This window comes from Rhinatrema bivittatum, chromosome 2, assembly GCF_901001135.1.
Source record: "Rhinatrema bivittatum chromosome 2, aRhiBiv1.1, whole genome shotgun sequence".
Lineage (NCBI taxonomy): Eukaryota > Metazoa > Chordata > Amphibia > Gymnophiona > Rhinatrematidae > Rhinatrema > Rhinatrema bivittatum.
The window spans coordinates 350,913,979-350,932,766 of NC_042616.1; the positions used below are offsets into that span (position 1 = coordinate 350,913,979).

Sequence of the window (18,788 nt, forward strand, 5' to 3'; positions counted from 1 at the left end):
TCAGTATCTTCCTGTTCAATAATTGTCGAGGGAAGGATGGGTGTCCTCGAAGAAGTTGTCGAGTGTAATGCTCTCGAAGTCGATTCCGTCGACGGTGGTAACATTACAGCCGGGATTTGTGCGTATATCGACGTCGATGATGTAATTATTTTTGGTGTCGACGTCGATTGAGCCGTCGGAGTCAAAATCGACTCCGGCATCGGTGTGGTCACCGGCATCGGCAAATTTGCCGGCATCGATGTGGAGAACATCGGCATCGACAATGAAGTCGGGATGGTGAATTGTTCCTTCAGAGCATTCGAAATCGCTTGACGGATTAACTCCGACAATTCCGGCCGCACAACCGTTGGGAGCAGAGCGGTTGAGGGCGGTGGCGTAGGCTGAAGCACAAGTTCCTGACACGTACCTTGCGCAGGCTCAGGTGTCGATATCGGAGTGGAGGTAGGCCGAGGCGTTATTGACTCCGAGGTTTCTTGATTTCTAGGCCGCTTCGCTGTCGAAGGTTCCTGGGAGGCCGAGTAAGACAACGAGGGGCTTCGATGACGGTGTCGATGTTTCAACTTTGATTTTTCTAATGATTTCGTCGACGTCGAGGACGATGAAGGGGACGAGTGGTCTCCCGAAGGTCCCGGCTGAGGTTTTTTAAGAATTACCCTCTTAGTCGCTCCAGCCGGAGACGACTTTGATGACTCCGATGTGGAAGGAATAAGTTGCAGACTGAATAAATGCTCCATTTTTTCAAGTCTAATCTTCCTAGTTTTTGGAGTCATCTCCCCGCACTGTGGACAATTATGGACATCATGCTTATCCCCTAAACATACCACACATTCAGTGTGCGGGTCAGTAAGAGACATTTTTCTCTTACACACAGGGCATTTTTTAAAACCTGTGGACATTGTGGAATCGACGGCCGTCGATTCGCCTGAGGAGAATTTAAAAATATCTCCGAATCAATATATTCGACTGGGTTACTTACCGGCCGGCAAGAAAAAACCCCGAAAGATGTCTGTGACAGAGAATTTCTAAATAAACGACTTTTAAGTCGAAAACAGTTGAGGTAAACTCAACGGCTCCGGAACCGCGATGCTAGCTGCAGCGCGGAAAAAACGAAGACTGAAGAGAGACACCTGTGGCAGAGAATATCATAGCATGCTGGGCATGCTCAGTGGCCTCACTGGGGCCAGTCAAAAGTTTCTAGAAACTTTGACAGAAAGTTTTCCCGCCTGGGCTCCGTTCGGTGACGTCACCCATATGTGAGGACTAGCATCCTGCTTGTCCTGGGATAACTGATATGATGAAATTCTCATATTTAACATGGCTCCTTGATAAATTTTCCTACCCAGGGAATCCAAGAATCTATGATCCTTGCCTGGAGGAGTGGAGGAATGCGGCCTTATCCTTTTCGATTTCTTTTGTGCAGATTCTACAACCACTGATTGGTGTGGAAGTTGTGCTTTTTGGTAGCCGGGAACAGACTGTACCAAATAAGTAGTGTCCATTCTTTTATTGTCAGCAGGTACTGAGCATGGGTGCTCCCAGAGCCTATGCTGTAAGTCTAGGAGGACTTCATGGACAGGAATGGCTAATACTTGTTTTGAAGGATCCACAAATTGGAGGACCTCCAGTGTTTGCTGTCTAGCATCTTCCTCAGTTACCAGGGTGAAGGTATGGTGTCCGCCATATCCTGAACAAAATTTGAGAAGGATAAATCCTCCGGTGGAGATTTCTTCCTTTGTTCTGGAGGGGAAGGATCCGACATAAATCCTTCACAGGAAGTGATTCTATGCCCATCATCCCATGTATCATATGGATCGTCCTAATGTAGAGACATTGGAGAAGATCTTGGTGGGCGAGGAAGTCCAGAAGGACCTGGCTGAGGATCATCTATAGGTATCTGTCCAGGAATGTCTTCCCGTGGCTTGGATGGGATGGCACTGACAATTTCACCGGATTTCTTCATAAGAAGTTGGTACAGCGCAACTTCAGGATGTCCTGGAGCCCGAGGTGACATCGGCATCGTTGACATTGGGTCGGACATCAGCGATGGAATCGATGTCGGTATCAATGGTCGCCTCGGCATCGACGTAGGCTGTGGTGCCGGCATCGGTGCAGGCACCGGCATCGGCGGGGTTGTCAGCATCAGTGTAGGCACCGGCATCGGTGCAGGCACCAGCATCAGTTCGGGAACCGGCATCGGTGGAGGCACCGTCGTCGGTGGAGGCACTGGCATCAGTTCGGGCACCGGCGGTGGAGGCACTGGCATCAGTTCGGGAACCGGCATCGGTGGAGGCAACGGCATCAGTTCAGGAACCGGCATTGGTTCGGGAACAGGCATCGGTGGAGGCACCATCGGTTCGGGAACCGGCATCGGTGGACGCACCGACATCGGCGTCTGTTGATCCTTTAAGGCCTGGAGCACCGCTTGATGGATGAAATCCGACAATTCCGGCGTAACAGCTGGTGCAGGCAGAGCAGCTGTATGCGGTGGCAGTGGAGGTGTCGATGTTCCTTCCACAGAGCCCTGTGGAGGTTCAACAACTGGTGCGTCTCCATGGGATAAAGGCCTCGGTGTCGGAGGTACCGGTGTTTCCTGGCTGTTTCGCGGTCGATTCCTCCGGGGAGAGAAGAGCCTCTGGTATCAGTGGGTGTCGGTGCCGATGGTGGTGCTTTGAACAGTGTTCGGTCGCTGACTTCGTCGATGCTATCGATGACATTGGCGATGGATGGTCCCCGACCCTTCCGGACTACGTTTTTTCAAAATTATACGCTTTGAGACTCCGGCCGGAGACAATTTAATCGATGTCGAGGGAGATGGCAGAAGTTGTAGCTGGAATAAATGCTCCATCTTTTCTTGGCGGGCCTTTCTTCCCTTAGCGGTCATTTCTGCGCATTTGGGGCAGGTTATAACGTCGTGTTTTTCCCCCAAACAAAGCACACACTCAAGGTGTGGGTCTGTAATGGACACTGTCCGATTACAGATGGGACATTTTTTAAATCCCTTGGCCATTTTAACGTCGACAGCCTTCAATGAATGAGAAGAAACGCGAGAGGAAAAAAATTTTTACTCAGACTAAAAACGAGATAAAGATTTACTCACCAGCTGGTGGAAACCTGAGAGATCCCAATGTGGGAGAGAATGAATGTGAAATGTGACTTTTAGTCAGACAAAGAAGTGTGAGGAAACTCACAAAGGCTCCTGCTCGGCGATGCCTACAGCAGCGAGGAAAAACGAAGACTGAAGAGAGACCCCTGTGGCAGAGAATATCATGGCATGCTGGGCATGCTCAGTGGCCTCACAGGGCCAGTCAAAAGTTTCTAGAAACTTTGACAGAAATGTTTTCCGCAATAGGGCTCCATCAATGATGTCATCCATATGTGAGGACTAGCATCCTGCTTGTCCTGGGATAAAGCCTATAAACTCCTCCTGATCATAGAAATCTTCGGATCCATAAGAATAATCATACAACTAAGAACATAAGAAAATGCCATACTGGGTCAGACCAAGGGTCCATCAAGCCCAGCATCCTGTCCCCAACAGTGGCCAATCCAGGTCATAAGAACCTGGCAAGTACCCAAAAACTAAGTCTATTCCATGTAACCATTGCTAATGGCAGTGGCTATTCTCTAAGTGAACTTAATAGCAGGTAATGGACTTCTCCTCCAAGAACTTATCCAATCCTTTTTTAAACACAGCTATACTAACTGCACTGACCACATCCCCTGGTAACAAATTCCAGAGTTTAATTGTGCGTTGAGTAAAAAAGAACTTTCTCCGATTAGTTTTAAATGTGCCCCATGCTAACTTCATGGAGTGCCCCCTAGTCTTTCTACTATCCGAAAGAGTAAATAACCGATTCACATCTACCCGTTCTAGACCTCTCATGATTTTAAACACCTCTATCATATCCCCCCTCAGTCGTCTCTTCTCCAAGCTGAAAAGTCCTAACCTCTTTAGTCTTTCCTCGTAGGGAAGCTGTTCCATTCCCCTTATCATTTTGGTAGCCCTTCTCTGTACCTTCTCCATCGCAATTATATCTTTTTTGAGATGCGGCGACCAGAACTGTACACAGTATTCAAGGTGCGGTCTCACCATGGAGCGATACAGAGGCATTATTACATTTTCCGTTTTATTCACCATTCCCTTTCTAATAATTCCCAACATTCTGTTTGCTTTTTTGACTGCCGCAGCACACTGAACCGACGATTTCAATGTGTTATCCACTATGACACCTAGATCTCTTTCTTGGGTTGTAGCACCTAATATGGAACCTAACATTGTGTAATTATAGCATGGGTTATTTTTCCCTATATGCATTACCTTGCACTTATCCACATTAAATTTCATCTGCCATTTGGATGCCCAATTTTCCAGCCTCACAAGGTCTTCCTGCAATTTATCACAATCTGCTTGTGCTTTAACTACTCTGAACAATTTTGTGTCATCTGCAAATTTGATTATCTCACTCGTCGTATTTCTTTCCAGATCATTTATAAATATATTGAAAAGTAAGGGTCCCAATACAGATCCCTGAGGCACTCCACTGTCCACTCCCTTCCACTGAGAAAATTGTCCATTTAATCCTACTCTCTGTTTCCTGTCTTTTAGCCAGTTTGCAATCCACGAAAGGACATCGCCACCTATCCCATGACTTTTTACTTTTCCTAGAAGCCTCTCATGAGGAACTTTGTCAAATGCCTTCTGAAAATCCAAGTATTCTATATCTACCGGTTCACCTTTATCCACATGTTTATTAACTCCTTCAAAAAAGTGAAGCAGATTTGTGAGGCAAGACTTGCCCTGGGTAAAGCCATGCTGACTTTGTTCCATTAAACCATGTCTTTCTATATGTTCTGTGATTTTGATGTTTAGAACACTTTCCACTATTTTTCCTGGCACTGAAGTGAGGCTAACCGGTCTGTAGTTTCCCGGATCACCCCTGGAGCCCTTTTTAAATATTGGGGTTACATTTGCTATCCTCCAGTCTTCAGGTACAATGGATGATTTTAATGATAAGTTACAAATTTTTACTAATAGGTCTGAAATTTCATTTTTTAGTTCCTTCAGAACTCTGGGGTGTATACCATCCGGTCCAGGTGATTTACTACTCTTCAGTTTGTCAATCAGGCCTACCACATCTTCTAGGTTCACCGTGATTTGATTCAGTCCATCTGAATCTTTACCCATGAAAACCTTCTCCATTACGGGTACCTCCCCCAACATCCTCTTCAGTAAACACCGAAGCAAAGAAATCATTTAATCTTTCCGCGATGGCCTTATCTTCCCTAAGTGCCCCTTTAACCCCTCGATCATCTAACGGTCCAACTGACTCCCTCACAGGCTTTCTGCTTCGGATATATTTAAAAAGGTTTTTACTGTGAGTTTTTGCCTCTACTGCCAACTTCTTTTCAAATTCTCTCTTAACCTGTCTTATCAATGTTTTACATTTAACTTGCCAATGTTTATGCTTTATCCTATTTTCTTCTGTTGGATCCTTCTTCCAATTTTTGAATGAAGATCTTTTGGCTAGAATAGCTTCTTTCACCTCCCCTTTTAACCATGCCGGTAATCGTTTTGCCTTTTTTCCACCTTTCTTAATGTGTGGAATACATCTGGACTGTGCTTCTAGGATGGTATTTTTTAACAATGACCACGCCTCTTGGACATTTTTTACTTTTGTAGCTGCTCCTTTCAGTTTTTTTCTAACAATTTTTCACATTTTATCAAAGTTTCCCTTTTGAAAGTTTAGCACGAGAGCTGTGGATTTGCACACTGTTCCTCTTCCAGTCATTAAATCAAATTTGATCATATTATGATCACTATTGCCAAGCGGCCCCACCACCCTTACCTCTCTCACCAAGTCCTGTGCTCCACTGAGAATTAGATCTAAAATTGCTCCCTCTCTCATCGGTTCCTGAACCAATTGCTCCATAAAGCTATCGTTTATTCCATCCAGGAACGTTATCTCTCTAGCGTGACCCGATGATACATTTACCCAGTCAATATTGGGGTAATTGAAGTCTCCCATTATTACTGCACTACCAATTTGGTTAGCTTCGACTTGAGAACTGCCACAAGTGTTGGAGTTTGAGTTTACACAGGCCTACCAGTCATATTCTTGGAAATACTTCCAAGATGTCTTCAGTGGCCTAGAGTCTCATGAATTAGGGAACATCAGTGAGTCCCTTCTCCCAATATCTCCCTTATTGCACTTTGTGCAGTCAACTTCAATGACCCTCTTGTGGAAAACCACAACCTTCCAATGCTTCCTGATGTTCTGAAGGTCTCAAGAACTATATGCACTGCCGTAGGCACTGCTACCAATGCACCCAATGTATTCAACATAAGGTAGATAAAGAGCAATCACCTCATAAATCCTTCTATTTAATTCCTCCTTGAAGGTTGCCAATGTAAAAAAAAAAAATGGATCTCAGCTTCTTGAGTCAAACTGGCAACTGAATGGTGCAGCCTAGCACTCGCTCTGGAAGGTGATCTGCCTTGCTGACAATGCTGCTTAGGAAGAGATAAGGTAGCTGTCAACAAATTCCTGTTATTGGCATCATGCATTGATGAAGGAATGATAGTAATGCTTCTTAGATTTGCCAACACACTACATCGGAATCCTCCAATGTCTGTCAATTCAGCAGGAGGTGTGGGAAGAGATCCTATTGGCATATCGCCTACCAGTGCCTGACCCCAAGGATGAGCAATGATCTCCCAATGTTGATGCACGTCCAATGGAAAGCTAGTTCCTGGACCAACAGCTATGCCTCTATGGCTGACAGAGGATTCCAGGCTACCCTAAAGATACATTCAGATGTTCTCTCCAGAGCCTCAGACTCCCAGAGGACATCTTTAGGGAAAAAACGTTTCACATCAGTACATTGTTCTCAAGTCCAAGGAACCACATGCAGTTATCAAGAGGGTCTGCAATGGACTGTTCACTTTTTTTTTAAACCTATTTGCATCATTTTCTGACATTGCTGAAAAAAATAAATGAAGCAAAATCAAATGACCCAATTCTGAAAAATCAAAAAACCCAACTGATGCCGCCCATGCTCCAATACGGATGCTCGGGTTCAAAGCTACAAAAATATAAACAAAATCTGTAAAGCCTACCAGAATCGGAAGCCAGACAGATGACAACTGAAGGAGGACACAAAACATTCAGCTAAAAGCCAAAATTTACATGAAAAAATAGAGACACTTGAGATAATCCGTTCATTGAAAATCTCAGACAGAACAAAATTAAAGGTAATCACACATGACACTGACGTCGCAAGAAAACCTATACATGTTCAGTAGAGCATTTAAGAAAGCGGTTCACAGAAGATATTGTTCGGGGCTCTACTAATAACATCACCCAAATGTGAGGACTGAATATCCTGCTTTCTCTCAGAGGTTTAAAAAAGCCTCAAACAAAAAAATATAATTTTAAAAACACAATGACTGTACAGAATATATGATAACAATAATCTACAGATCTTTGCACATATAAAAACGTACCTATTATTAAAATTAGTGCAGTAAGTAAGATTTTTACAACCCAGCTGACAAGGTTCACGCACATCTGCTAAGCAAGTCATCATAGAAGCTTCTACTGGATTGTATTCACAGACGTGATCAAATTCTTGCCAACTTTGTGTATTGCCCCAACTTGTACTATAAAGTTTTGTGCACAGATCTCTGGAAAAACAAAACAAAACAGTACATCAATAACAATAATTAAACTAAACAAGATAAAATATCAATCTGTATTTTAAAAAAATACTTATTCAGCGATCAAATGATATTTGAACTGTTAAATTACACAAAAATATAGTCAAGGCACCAGTATCCTGAGGAAGCTTGGGAATAGATTTTGCAACAAAAGAAAAATCTGTTGCCGTTATCAAAATTCTGCAAAAAGCTGCATGAAATTACATATAAATTTACACTTCTTACTACATGCAAAAAGGTCTAAGTCTGACAGTTCAAAAATATTAAAAAATGTAAAATTCCATGGCCAGCCCAGTGGCTCAGTGAAAGAGCTGGGTTTAATTTCAGGGCTAGCTAGGGCTTGGGATACTGTAGAGAAAGTGTCCAATGTCCCCACTTTCCCTGCAGTTGGGGAAGTTCCAGTTATGCCACAGCAATACCTAGTGGCCAAATTTAAAGCCCATGAATGTAAGATCCCAGAAAGAGAATGAGTCCATGCTGAGAACCGTTTCTAGAATGACAGACTAGACAAGTTAGGAGAAAGATAAAAAATTCTGCTTTATTAATGTCCAACACAAATCACGATCATAATCTTCTCTCTCTCCTTTAAAACATCTTTTTGAATCTTTTTGCATAACTATATCATTTCACATCGCAAAATATTGATGTTCTTGTTACATAGCAACAGATCGCCTAATGGAAAATTACAGCATAAATATTGCACTTATCTTATTATCTAGTTTGTAGCTCTCACAAATATTTGCATAAGGTAAAAGATTTCACTTCCACAAGCTCTCATAGCTTTTCAAAAGCGCCTAAAATTGGCTGCTAGAAAAACAATATTTTTATTGACATTGGATACTAGTGTTTCCCTTACTGTGTGGTATAGTCCCCCCTCCCTTCAGGACTTGTCGATCAGGGATCCCATCAGCCTGGGGATTGCACCCGATCTGATAACACAGAATCAGGACACTCTGCGCCATCCGAACCTCTGGGTGTTGGCCTCGATGGCCTGTATATTGTGCACGTAATACTTCAGCCCCTGGACCTCTCAGAAAATGTCTCCAAGGTGCTGGTAGCTTCCAGAAACCCTTTCACCAGGAAGACTTACAGGTTGAAGTGAGGACTGAATATCCTGCTTTCTCTCAGAGGTTTAAAAAAGCCTCATGCCCCTCACACCTATTTGGTGTGAGGGGCATGACTTAGATCCATTCACCTGTCCACTTCCAAGATTCTTGGATTACTAGTGGCACCTTTCTGAGGCCGGGCTTAAAACCACCTCGGTCAGAATTCATCTGAGTGCGGTTAGTACTTACCATCGGGGTGTCGCTGGAGCGCCCATCTCGGTTCAGCCTTTATGCGGGGCCTGCTTTAGCTAAAGCCCCCCCCCCCCCCCTCTGCTGCCCCCTGTTCTCTCCTGGGATCTCAACAATGTTGGCATGGCTCGTGCATCATCCTTTTGAGCTTATGCACACCTGTGAGCTGAAGTTCTTCACCTGGAAGGTCCTATTCCTGGTGGTGGTTACTTTGGCTCGAAGGGTAAGCAAACTTCAGGCCTTGGTTACGTACCCACCCTACTCAAAATTCTTTCATGACAGTGTGGTCCTGTGTACACATCCCAAGATCCTGCCTAAGGTCGTGACTGATTTTCACATCAATCAGTCTATTGTGTTGACTACCCACCATCAAGGGGAACGGGCTTTACATACGTTGGATTGCAAGAGAGCTCTGGCCTCCTTCTTAGAATGCTCAGCAGGGCAAAGACAGTTCACCCAACTATTCATATCTTTCGATAAGAATTAGAATGGGGATTGCGGAGGGTAAACAGACTTTATCCAACTGGCTAGCAGATTGCATCTTATTCTGCTATGCGCAATCGGGCCTTCAACTAGAAGGCAGAGTTAAAGCTTACTCTGTGAAGACATGTGGGGCTGATGTAAGTCCAAATAGCAGAACACTATACTAGAATTTCTGCTTTACCACCACAAATCTGAGATCCTTCTGGTGGCCTGGCAAGATCTTGATATGAGTGTAGGTGTCTTTTTGATCCAGGGAGTCTAGCCAGTCTCTTTTTGTAAGAAGGGGACCAGGGTGCCCAAGGAAACTATCTTGAACTTTTCTCTTTTGATGAATTTATTCAAGGCCCTTAGGTATAGGATGGGATGGAGTCCCCCTGTTTTGTTTGGTGTCAAGAAGTACCACAAGTAAAATGCCCGCCCTCTGTGCCCTGGTGGAATGTGCTTGACCTCCTTGGCCAATAAGAAGGAGAGCAGCTCCACTAGACCTGGACTTCACCAATCTTGCCTTTGCCACCACCTTCGGATCAAGTCTGGAAAGCCTTGTCGGCCGCCAGAACTGTGTATCTAATAGAATATTCCAGACATACTTGGAGAGCATGAATCTTGGACAGTGTTAACATTTTACCCTTGCTAACTTTTACCCTTGCCCTGCTCTCACCCTGGTGATACTATTTTGAGATGTATGAGCAAGGAAAACTTGTGGGTAGAAAGGAAAATAGAAGTTACAAGCAATACTCATTGTTCCCTTTGTATGCCAAAAGGCAGGAACCTAGCTATGCGGAGGACCCCGGTGCAGACCCTGACTGATGATTTATTTTTGACAAGACAGAAGTGAGAATTCCAAAGGGGGAGGCAGATGCTGACATAGTTGATGTAAGGGATTGGGGAACTAAAACATATGCACACCAACACATGATGGCATTTATAGTTCACTATGAACTTTTGTATCACTGCACAAAGGAAAAAAAGGGGAAATTTGAAAATATATGATAAAATATAATCAAGAGGGATGTTAGGGTGGGAGTAAATGAGTAATAGGAAAAATATGTATCCTGGCGTCAAGGATCAAGGATTTATTACACACATGATATTGTAAAACTCAGTTATATAAGGAGGTACAGAAAGCCTGAGAATTTTGGAGAAGGCTAGCATATTTGCTGAGGCATGTGACTACGTTATTTCGAGGCACTCCTTACCTTCTCGCCAGGCTAAACGAATAAGAGAACTGATTTTGGGATATTGCTTTTGTGCTTTTTAATAATACTTAGAGCTGAGTACAAGATTATGGTTATTATACAAATTATAATTATAAAAGTAAGTATTATAACTTTCTTGTAATAATTGTCATATTGTTACTAATAAAAGAATTATAATAAATAATTCTGAATACAAGTCTTTCTCTTTATATATATATATATATATATAAGTTAAGAGAGAAAAAGAGAAATTTGGGGGAGGAAAGTTTAGCCTGACAAAAATTGGCTGTTTTCCAAAATTATAATTAGCACAAGTAGGATAAAGTTCAGTCGAGCTAAACAGAACCTGTGAGCTCAAACCAAGGGGGAAGTGGTTGGCTAGGTAGATCATCTACCCCTGTGGTGGTCAACTATGGCCTATTAAGGCCTATCTTGTGGTTGCACAAAATAGGCTGTGCAAACTTAACAGCCACATAAGGGCTCATTACCCCCTGGCGTGACATGTTCAATTGAATGTACTTGGCGGGTTACAGTAAAATATGTATAATTACATAAAATGAAAACAGACCATTAAATAATGGTTAATGATGCAGAAGAGAGGAGTAGGGAGCAAATGGAAAGCAACTTTCATTAATATTCCTATTTCTGCAGTATTATAGACATCATTCAGCATAAATTACATATAAGTACATGATTGTAGAGTTCCAGAAGAACATAAGAACATAATGCCATACTGGGTCAAAACCATGGGTCCATCAAGCCCAGTATCCTGTATCCAACAGTGACCAATCCAAGTCACAAGTACCTGGCAAGTACCCAGTCATTAGATAGGAGCCTTGATATGTGGCCCCTGACCAATGAATGTCACTATGATGACTAGACTAATAAAAGTGGGAAAGTATTTACCCAGATAGTCCAAGCATGTTTCCAACTGAGAAAATTATTGGGTTAAAAAAAAAACAAAACTACAGGTGTTAAATTTAAGGCTCTAGCAATAATCACACATTTTGTGCACACATTTTTATTGCACTATTTTTTGAGAAATGTTTACTATTCTAGAAATCTATTAAAAAGAAGCTGTATTTAAAGTACAAACTAGCTACTAGATTAAAAAATATCTAAGCATCTAATTTATGAGGAATTTATATCAATCATGCAGTTACTCCCCTCACAGTTAAAGGGAGAAACTGTGACAGAAGTTCTTTTACAGCAGTGGAATAAAGCACATGAAAAAAAAAATGCTGGAAAATTTTAAGGAAAATAATACCCAAAAAAGAATATCTGTGGAAAATCATATTTAAAAAAAAAAATACTGACCGACAAGTAGACGAGTTGGCTTTAGAACAGCAATGAAGTTTAGCACCATCAAGCCCTGTGGAAGGTGGAGGGTGCACTGTAATTCCAGGATGAATTGACCTTGAACTTTCAAGAAAACACTGCCAGAGTGGATCCTGTGGCAGAGGCATTGTTTTGCAACCATCAATAAGTCCATCAACTATTTCAAGTTCAGTTTTCATTGACATCAGAATCCTTTTACATGCAGTTTGGCAAGCATAATCTTCTGCTCTCTCACAACAATACAAACCTAAATATAAACATTTTAAAAAGATCTCTCAGTTCATGTAACAGTAAACAAACTTCCTTTATCATATTGTAATATAGAGAAGTGAGGGGGAGGGAAGGTTATCCTAGGCTGTCAAATGTTGCTGGGAAAACACATGCCTGATCAATCATTATAAATAGGATAGTACAACTGTGTGCACATAATGTAAAATACAATTTTTTTAAAATTGACACTCCTCACCAAACAAAAAAACATATAAATGATGAGAGAGCATATCTGTATCTATTTTAAATTTTCAAACCTTATAGTTCAGTTTCCTTTTATTCATTTTTAAGTCATAATATTTATAATGAAAAAGGAAAAAATCACTTCAGGAAGACCAATCTATGAAGCAGATCTCTGTACAAACCAAAAAAATTAGACAAAAAAAAACAAAAAAACAGTGATGCACACAAGGGTACATTCAGTAAAAGGACAATCCGCTAAGCAATTTGCCTGGGTAAATACGTATTTTACTCAGGTAGAAATTTCCCTTCTCAGTCCAGCTAAAAAGCACAGACAGGCTTCTATGATGCTCATACATTTTAAATGATTCCCAGGGGCAAGGGAAGCAACAGTGGACACTAACATTTTGAATAGCACATGTGATGATCTCCTACCCGCCCAATTAGCTACATATACTAGGGATGTGCATTCGTTTTGCGCCAAAATAGGAAATAGAGTTGATGTTTCCTATTTCGTCGCGTTTCAGGGGGGTGATGAAACGATAAGAAAACCACACGAAATTTCGTGTGGTTTTCTTATCGTTTTTGGGGAGGGGAGAAAGGGCACATAAAAAAAAAACAACCCAAACACAACCCAATCTTTCAAATTTAATTAATTGCAACGCCCCTCATCCTCCTGACCCCCCAAGACTTGCCCGATTCCCCTCTCCCAAAACTTACCGAAAGTCCCTTGTGGTCCAGCGGGGTCCTGGGAGCGATCTCCCCCTCTCGGGCCGTCGGCTGCCACTAATCAAAATGGCGCCGATGGCACTTTGCCCTTACCGTGTGACAGGGGCTATCGGTGCCCTTGGTTGGCTCCTGTCACAAGGTACTAGCAATGGATGGCTCGCGCCATTTTTAAGATGGCGCCAGCCATCCATAGCTCCTACCAAGTGACAGAGGCCGGCCAATGGCACCGATAGCCCTGTCACACGGTAAGAGCAAAGGGCCAACTGTACCATTTTGATTAGTGGCAGCCGACGGCCCGAGAGGGGGAGATCGCTCCCAGGACCCCACTGGACCACCAGGGACTTTCAGTAAGTCTTGGAGGGGGGTTGCAATTAATTAAATTTGAAGGGTTGGGGTGGGTTTAAATCTGTATGATTGGGGTGGGTTACGGGCATCGTTTGGGGGGGCAGATGAAATAAAATCGGCCCGGACCGCGTGAAAACGAAATTTCCTGCAGCGGGCCAATAACAAAGGCCAAACCGAAAAGTTCAGCCGAATCACATCTCTAACATACACAGGTGCAATGTACATGTGCAATTTTTACGTGCGTGCATGCAGGAAATTTTCAAAGAGACACTGTCTGGGGAGTTTCCCTAGAAACAATAATTACAAGGTACATGCAGGCAAAATTGCCACCTAAATTGAAAACTGCACAAACATTTTAAATGGTTCCCTTTCATTCCTTGCTGCCACCAGACATATTCATACTTTTATTTCTATGCATATACATTCTTGCTTATACACATACATATAATCATCTTGTTTGATGTAATTTCCAACTTTGGTTCTATGTAAACAGACATGATATGTACTAGTACAGGAACATCGGTATATAAAAGCCTTAAATAAATAAATAAATATATATAATGGTGAATTTTAAATGAGTTGCATGTGTAACAATGAGAACATGCGCACACAAGTAGAGCATATTGGCATTAAGTGCAATTTTATAAATTTCAAACATACATGCATAAGTAAATTTGCTCATATAAAAAAGGGGTGTACTAAGAGCGTTCCAGGGTGGGGCCAACATTTACACATATAAGGTGCTATTTTAAAACCTGTGAATGCAACATGCATACAGCCATTACCTGCACATATTTACACCTGTTAATTACCAGGTGTAAGTCAGAATATAATTCCTCTCCTCAATTATTTAATCCCTCCTGTCACTTAAGTCATATCTGAATGCCTGCCATGTTATTGGGAACATTGTTACCATGTTATAATGGTACCATGTTATAATGTAATATAGTTATATTTTACCTTGTTACTGTTACCATGTTATAATGTAATTTAGTTCTAGTCTTAATCTACCATGTTATAATGTAAAATAGGGCGGTCTCCACCCTATTTCTAAGTTTCCTGTGAACCGATGTGATATTTCGATCGAATGTCGGTACATAAAAATAAATAAATAAATAAATACTGACTAGGTGAGGGGTCTGGGTAAACTAGGAGGTGTGCAGGCTGAAGAACCAGGGGAGGGATTGATAGACTGCACAAACCGATGGACTAATTGATAAAACTGGTAATTTTCTTCAGACAATATAAAATTTGATAATTTAAATACATAAAAACCCTCAAGCGCTAAGAAAAATAAGTAAGTTACATTTCCTCATGTAAATGCTTAAAATTAGGAGCACAAATACACCTGCACAGCATATGTCAGCCACTTAACAGAAAATGTTTTTCTTATCTGAATAATTCTTAAAAGCGCTACATAGCTGGATAAGAAAGATAGCTGGATAAGTCTTCAAATGCTAGTGATCCATCTATCTTACTTATCCAACTATGTAGCACATTTCTTTTACTTATCCAACTATCTTACATAACTGGATAAGTCTTAAACTGCTCTACTTTGCCGGATAAGTCGCTGTAGCACTACTTAGCTGGATATTTGTTGCCACAAGTTAAAACTTAAGCAGCTATGTTTAAAATATATGTACCGTATTCTTTGATAACGCAAACATATTGTTGGGGAGACGTGTATTTTATATAGTGTGCGCACATTTGCGTGTACAATATAAAATGTGTACATGTATGCCCGTGTCCATATAGCTGCGTATATAGGCATGCTCGTGCATTTTTTATTTTTTTTTTACTGTATATGTCTTATGTTTCAACACTGTATTAACTGTAAAGGAACAATTACAAACCAAGCCCCCAAGTACAGAGGTTCTTATGCACTTGGGAGGCTAATGTAAGAATATTCATTACAATTAATCAACGATATCCTCCCCCCATCCCTCCCACCCACTTCTAGCCTTGTGTGGCAGGGTTTGAATATACTTCTCCCAAATATTTAGAAAGAGACATCTGCGTTTAACAGTAGTGTGAGAGGCTAGGCATTCAATTTGCATTATGTCATGCAAAAGGTTAAGCTCTGCCAGAAAGAAGGCATGTTTTCCCCTCTCCAATTCAGGAGAATGGTTTGCTTCCTTAAAACACATGCTTTGCAGGTATACAGCCTGTCTCCCTCTGATTGAAAAAGGAAAGGGGGAAAACGCTCAAACAGTAGAGCCTCAGTGGTTTGTGGAACAGGATATCCCAAAAATGTAGAAATATATCTGGAGTTGTTTAACCACTAAGGTTGAATCTTTGAGCAAAACCAAAAATTATGTGAAAGTGTACTCGCAAGAACTGTTACGGTCCCGGGCCGTTCCCCTACCTCGCGGCCTGGACCGGCCACAGCACGCTTCTCTTGGCTTGTCCCAGCCGCAAGGGATCTTCCAAGGGCGACCGGGCCTGGTTCGTGGCCTGCCGCAGTGCTCCCCAGGGGAGGGAGACGCTGTCGACGGCCCGCGGCTGGCCCCGCCCCCTAGGCGCGCGTCAGGAGCTTTCATTTAAAGGGGCCAGCGCGGGAAATGCTGGTCAGCTCCCCGGGTGACGTCAGGCGCTGCCGGGTTACTTAACCCGGCAGCTACTACAGGACCTCGCCTTGCGACGAGGTTCTTCAGATTTCCTGATTGCTAGTTGCTGCGAACACTTGGACTGCTCTCATCTTCGACCCGGCTTGCTTCCTGACTTGTCTCCTGCTTCCGCCCCTTGGTTTTGGTATTGACGTCTGATCTTCTGGCTTCCGACCCGGCTCCGTTCCACGACACCGTCTTCAGCTTCTGTCCCTGGCTTGACCGTTAGGTATCACCGCAGGAGAGCGGGGCTCATCTTCTAGAGGTAAGTTTTCTTTCTTCTTTGGTTTAAAAATTTCTAACACTATTCTGGTGTGTGTAGTGTCCCTATCTGCTTAGAAGACTGAGAAATACTGAAGAGCTAAGCTTCCTGCACGGGTATATGTAAGCTGTCAGCTTTAAAATCTGACTCCGTCTCCCATCTGCTATCAGGAGTACACTATACCCATTGGTCCTGAGTCCATCTGGCTACACGCTAGGAAATGGAAAGATTTTGTATTGCTGTTATTGATGTGACACCAAAATTACAATTTTTTTGTATGGTGAGTTGAAGGGGAAACCTCCTAGTTCTGTTCTGCACCCACTGTTGGAGGAATGTGTGTAGATGCAGGGTAGGTTTAATGAAATCGAGGTGTAAGATTGATATTTTCTATCCCATCCTGTATAGACCCCAGACTTTATTAGTGTTGTATGACCTGCTGGTGGGAGGAGGGGAGAGCAAGGTTTCATTGAACTAGCAGTGAAAAAAAGCCCCTAAATTTGTCACTGGGAGAGTTAGGGGAAGGATCAAATAGGGTTTAAGTGATTGTGGGAAGGAGAGATCTCTGAAGAGTCTGCAGATAATGGTACATAAAAAAAATCAAAGCCAAATTAAAATAAACCAAATAAAACCCATAATTGTTTAAAAATGTAATCAAACCTTGATGTATGATTTATGATATTTATAATCAAGTGTTAACACATTTTCATTGGCGACTTCATTGTTATCTTGAGATTACAGAAATTAAGTAACCAATCATGAAAACTATATGTCCACTGTAATATTTGAATTTTCTCAGCATACACTATAGCATTTTAATTTTCTGAACTCTTTAAAATCAACGCTGTGGCACTAGTAGCCCAAAAAGATTAAAAAAAAAAAACTGTATGTTTATGTTTATTGATTTTTATATACCGTTGTCTCAGTCAGGACCTTTACAACGGTTTACAATAGAGGTGGAAGCGAGAAAATACAATAATTCAATTAAAAATGATTACATGTATCAAATAAATAGTTACAAATTAAAAACACATAAAATATAAAAATACCTAAGAATTATAGGCAATCTACATAAGAGCATGAAAAGATAATAAAAAACAGTTTTAAATATAAGAACATAAATACCGTAAAAGCCTAATAATTAATAACGTCTGCACATATACCATAGTGTTGCCATAAAAAGTGTGTGTATTATTAATTTGTTGTATCTGCATATGCACATTCAAACAACCATGTCTTGAGGTCTTTCTTAAACTTCTTACTATCTGCTTGCAGCCTTGAGTGGGTAGTGTATTCCAAAACTTTGGACCCGCAATTTAGATTGCTCTGTCATGACTTAGATGAGCAAACCTTATAGATGGTATATTTAATAGCGCTTTGTTAGCCGACCTGAGATTTCTCTGTAGTATATGCAGTCGAATAGTTGTATTGAGCCATTTGTTTTTTTCACCATAGATAATGTTATAAATGCTGTATGATTCCTCATACATAAAGAAATTCTGAAAACCACAATGTTTATGTATACGTTTGGAGTTTCTACTTACTATCAATTGGGTTTCTCATTGGATAGGATTGTGTATAGTTGTTCACACAGTGTATTAGTTGAGGGCTAACAGAGGCACAATAATTTTCAACAGCTTTAATTTGTGAAGGTCCAGGAGAAGAATCTGTTCGAAAAATTGCTTGACAGTATTCTCGGCAATTTGTATGACGGCCTGCATAGCTGCAGCAAACTGATCCCACTTTAAAAAAAGAAGAGACATCATATTAGTGTTATAAACAAACAAAGAAAATAAAATGAAAATTATATCAGAGTTCCTCTGGTGAATAAAGTCAGTGTAGAAAAATGAGACCTGAAAGCGTGATACAGTAATAGTTGTTACACTCTAGTCCTATACAAGCTTCTTCATTTTATATTATATTTTTCTAACAAGAATTCAAAGTGTGTTACAGTAGGTTAGTGACTACAACAGATGCAAAGTACTATAAGAGGAATAAGTTTGAGTACAGTACTTAATACAGGATAGTGTGTACTGTTTTAGCAGGTATAGGTTATACTGTAAAATGGGTCAGTGACACACAGTATAAGATATGTGGTTGTTGGATACTGATGCAGTTCTTTCAAATCATCCCCCCCCCCCCCCCCCCCGGTTATACTGTATTTTCGAAACACCACCCAAACAGGCATAGTAGTGGTCTTATGGTGGTTATTAGAGAAGTTCAATCTGCAAGAATTAGTGCTGGATGTTACGCCACCTTATGAAATTCTGGTAATCACTTCCACCTTTGTTAATTTTTGCTTAGTATATTTAGCTTACATCTCTCCCCGATTGAAATACTATTTATTTATTCATTTAACACTTTTATATA

At 41.5% G+C, this 18,788-nt stretch overlaps 1 protein-coding gene across 3 annotated transcripts in view; it reads right to left on the reverse strand.

Moving 5' to 3' along the window:
• Positions 1–18,788, reverse strand: part of RECK (reversion inducing cysteine rich protein with kazal motifs) — a 631,029-nt gene that overhangs the window by 358,978 nt on the left and 253,263 nt on the right. For all 3 annotated transcript variants that reach the window (XM_029589886.1, XM_029589885.1, XM_029589887.1), the window contains 3 exons: positions 17,963–18,160; positions 12,009–12,276; positions 7,505–7,684 (listed from right to left, as the gene is read on the reverse strand). In XM_029589886.1, the coding sequence (XP_029445746.1) occupies positions 7,505–7,684; positions 12,009–12,276; positions 17,963–18,160 (646 nt within the window). The remainder of the gene's footprint in view (positions 1–7,504; positions 7,685–12,008; positions 12,277–17,962; positions 18,161–18,788) is intronic.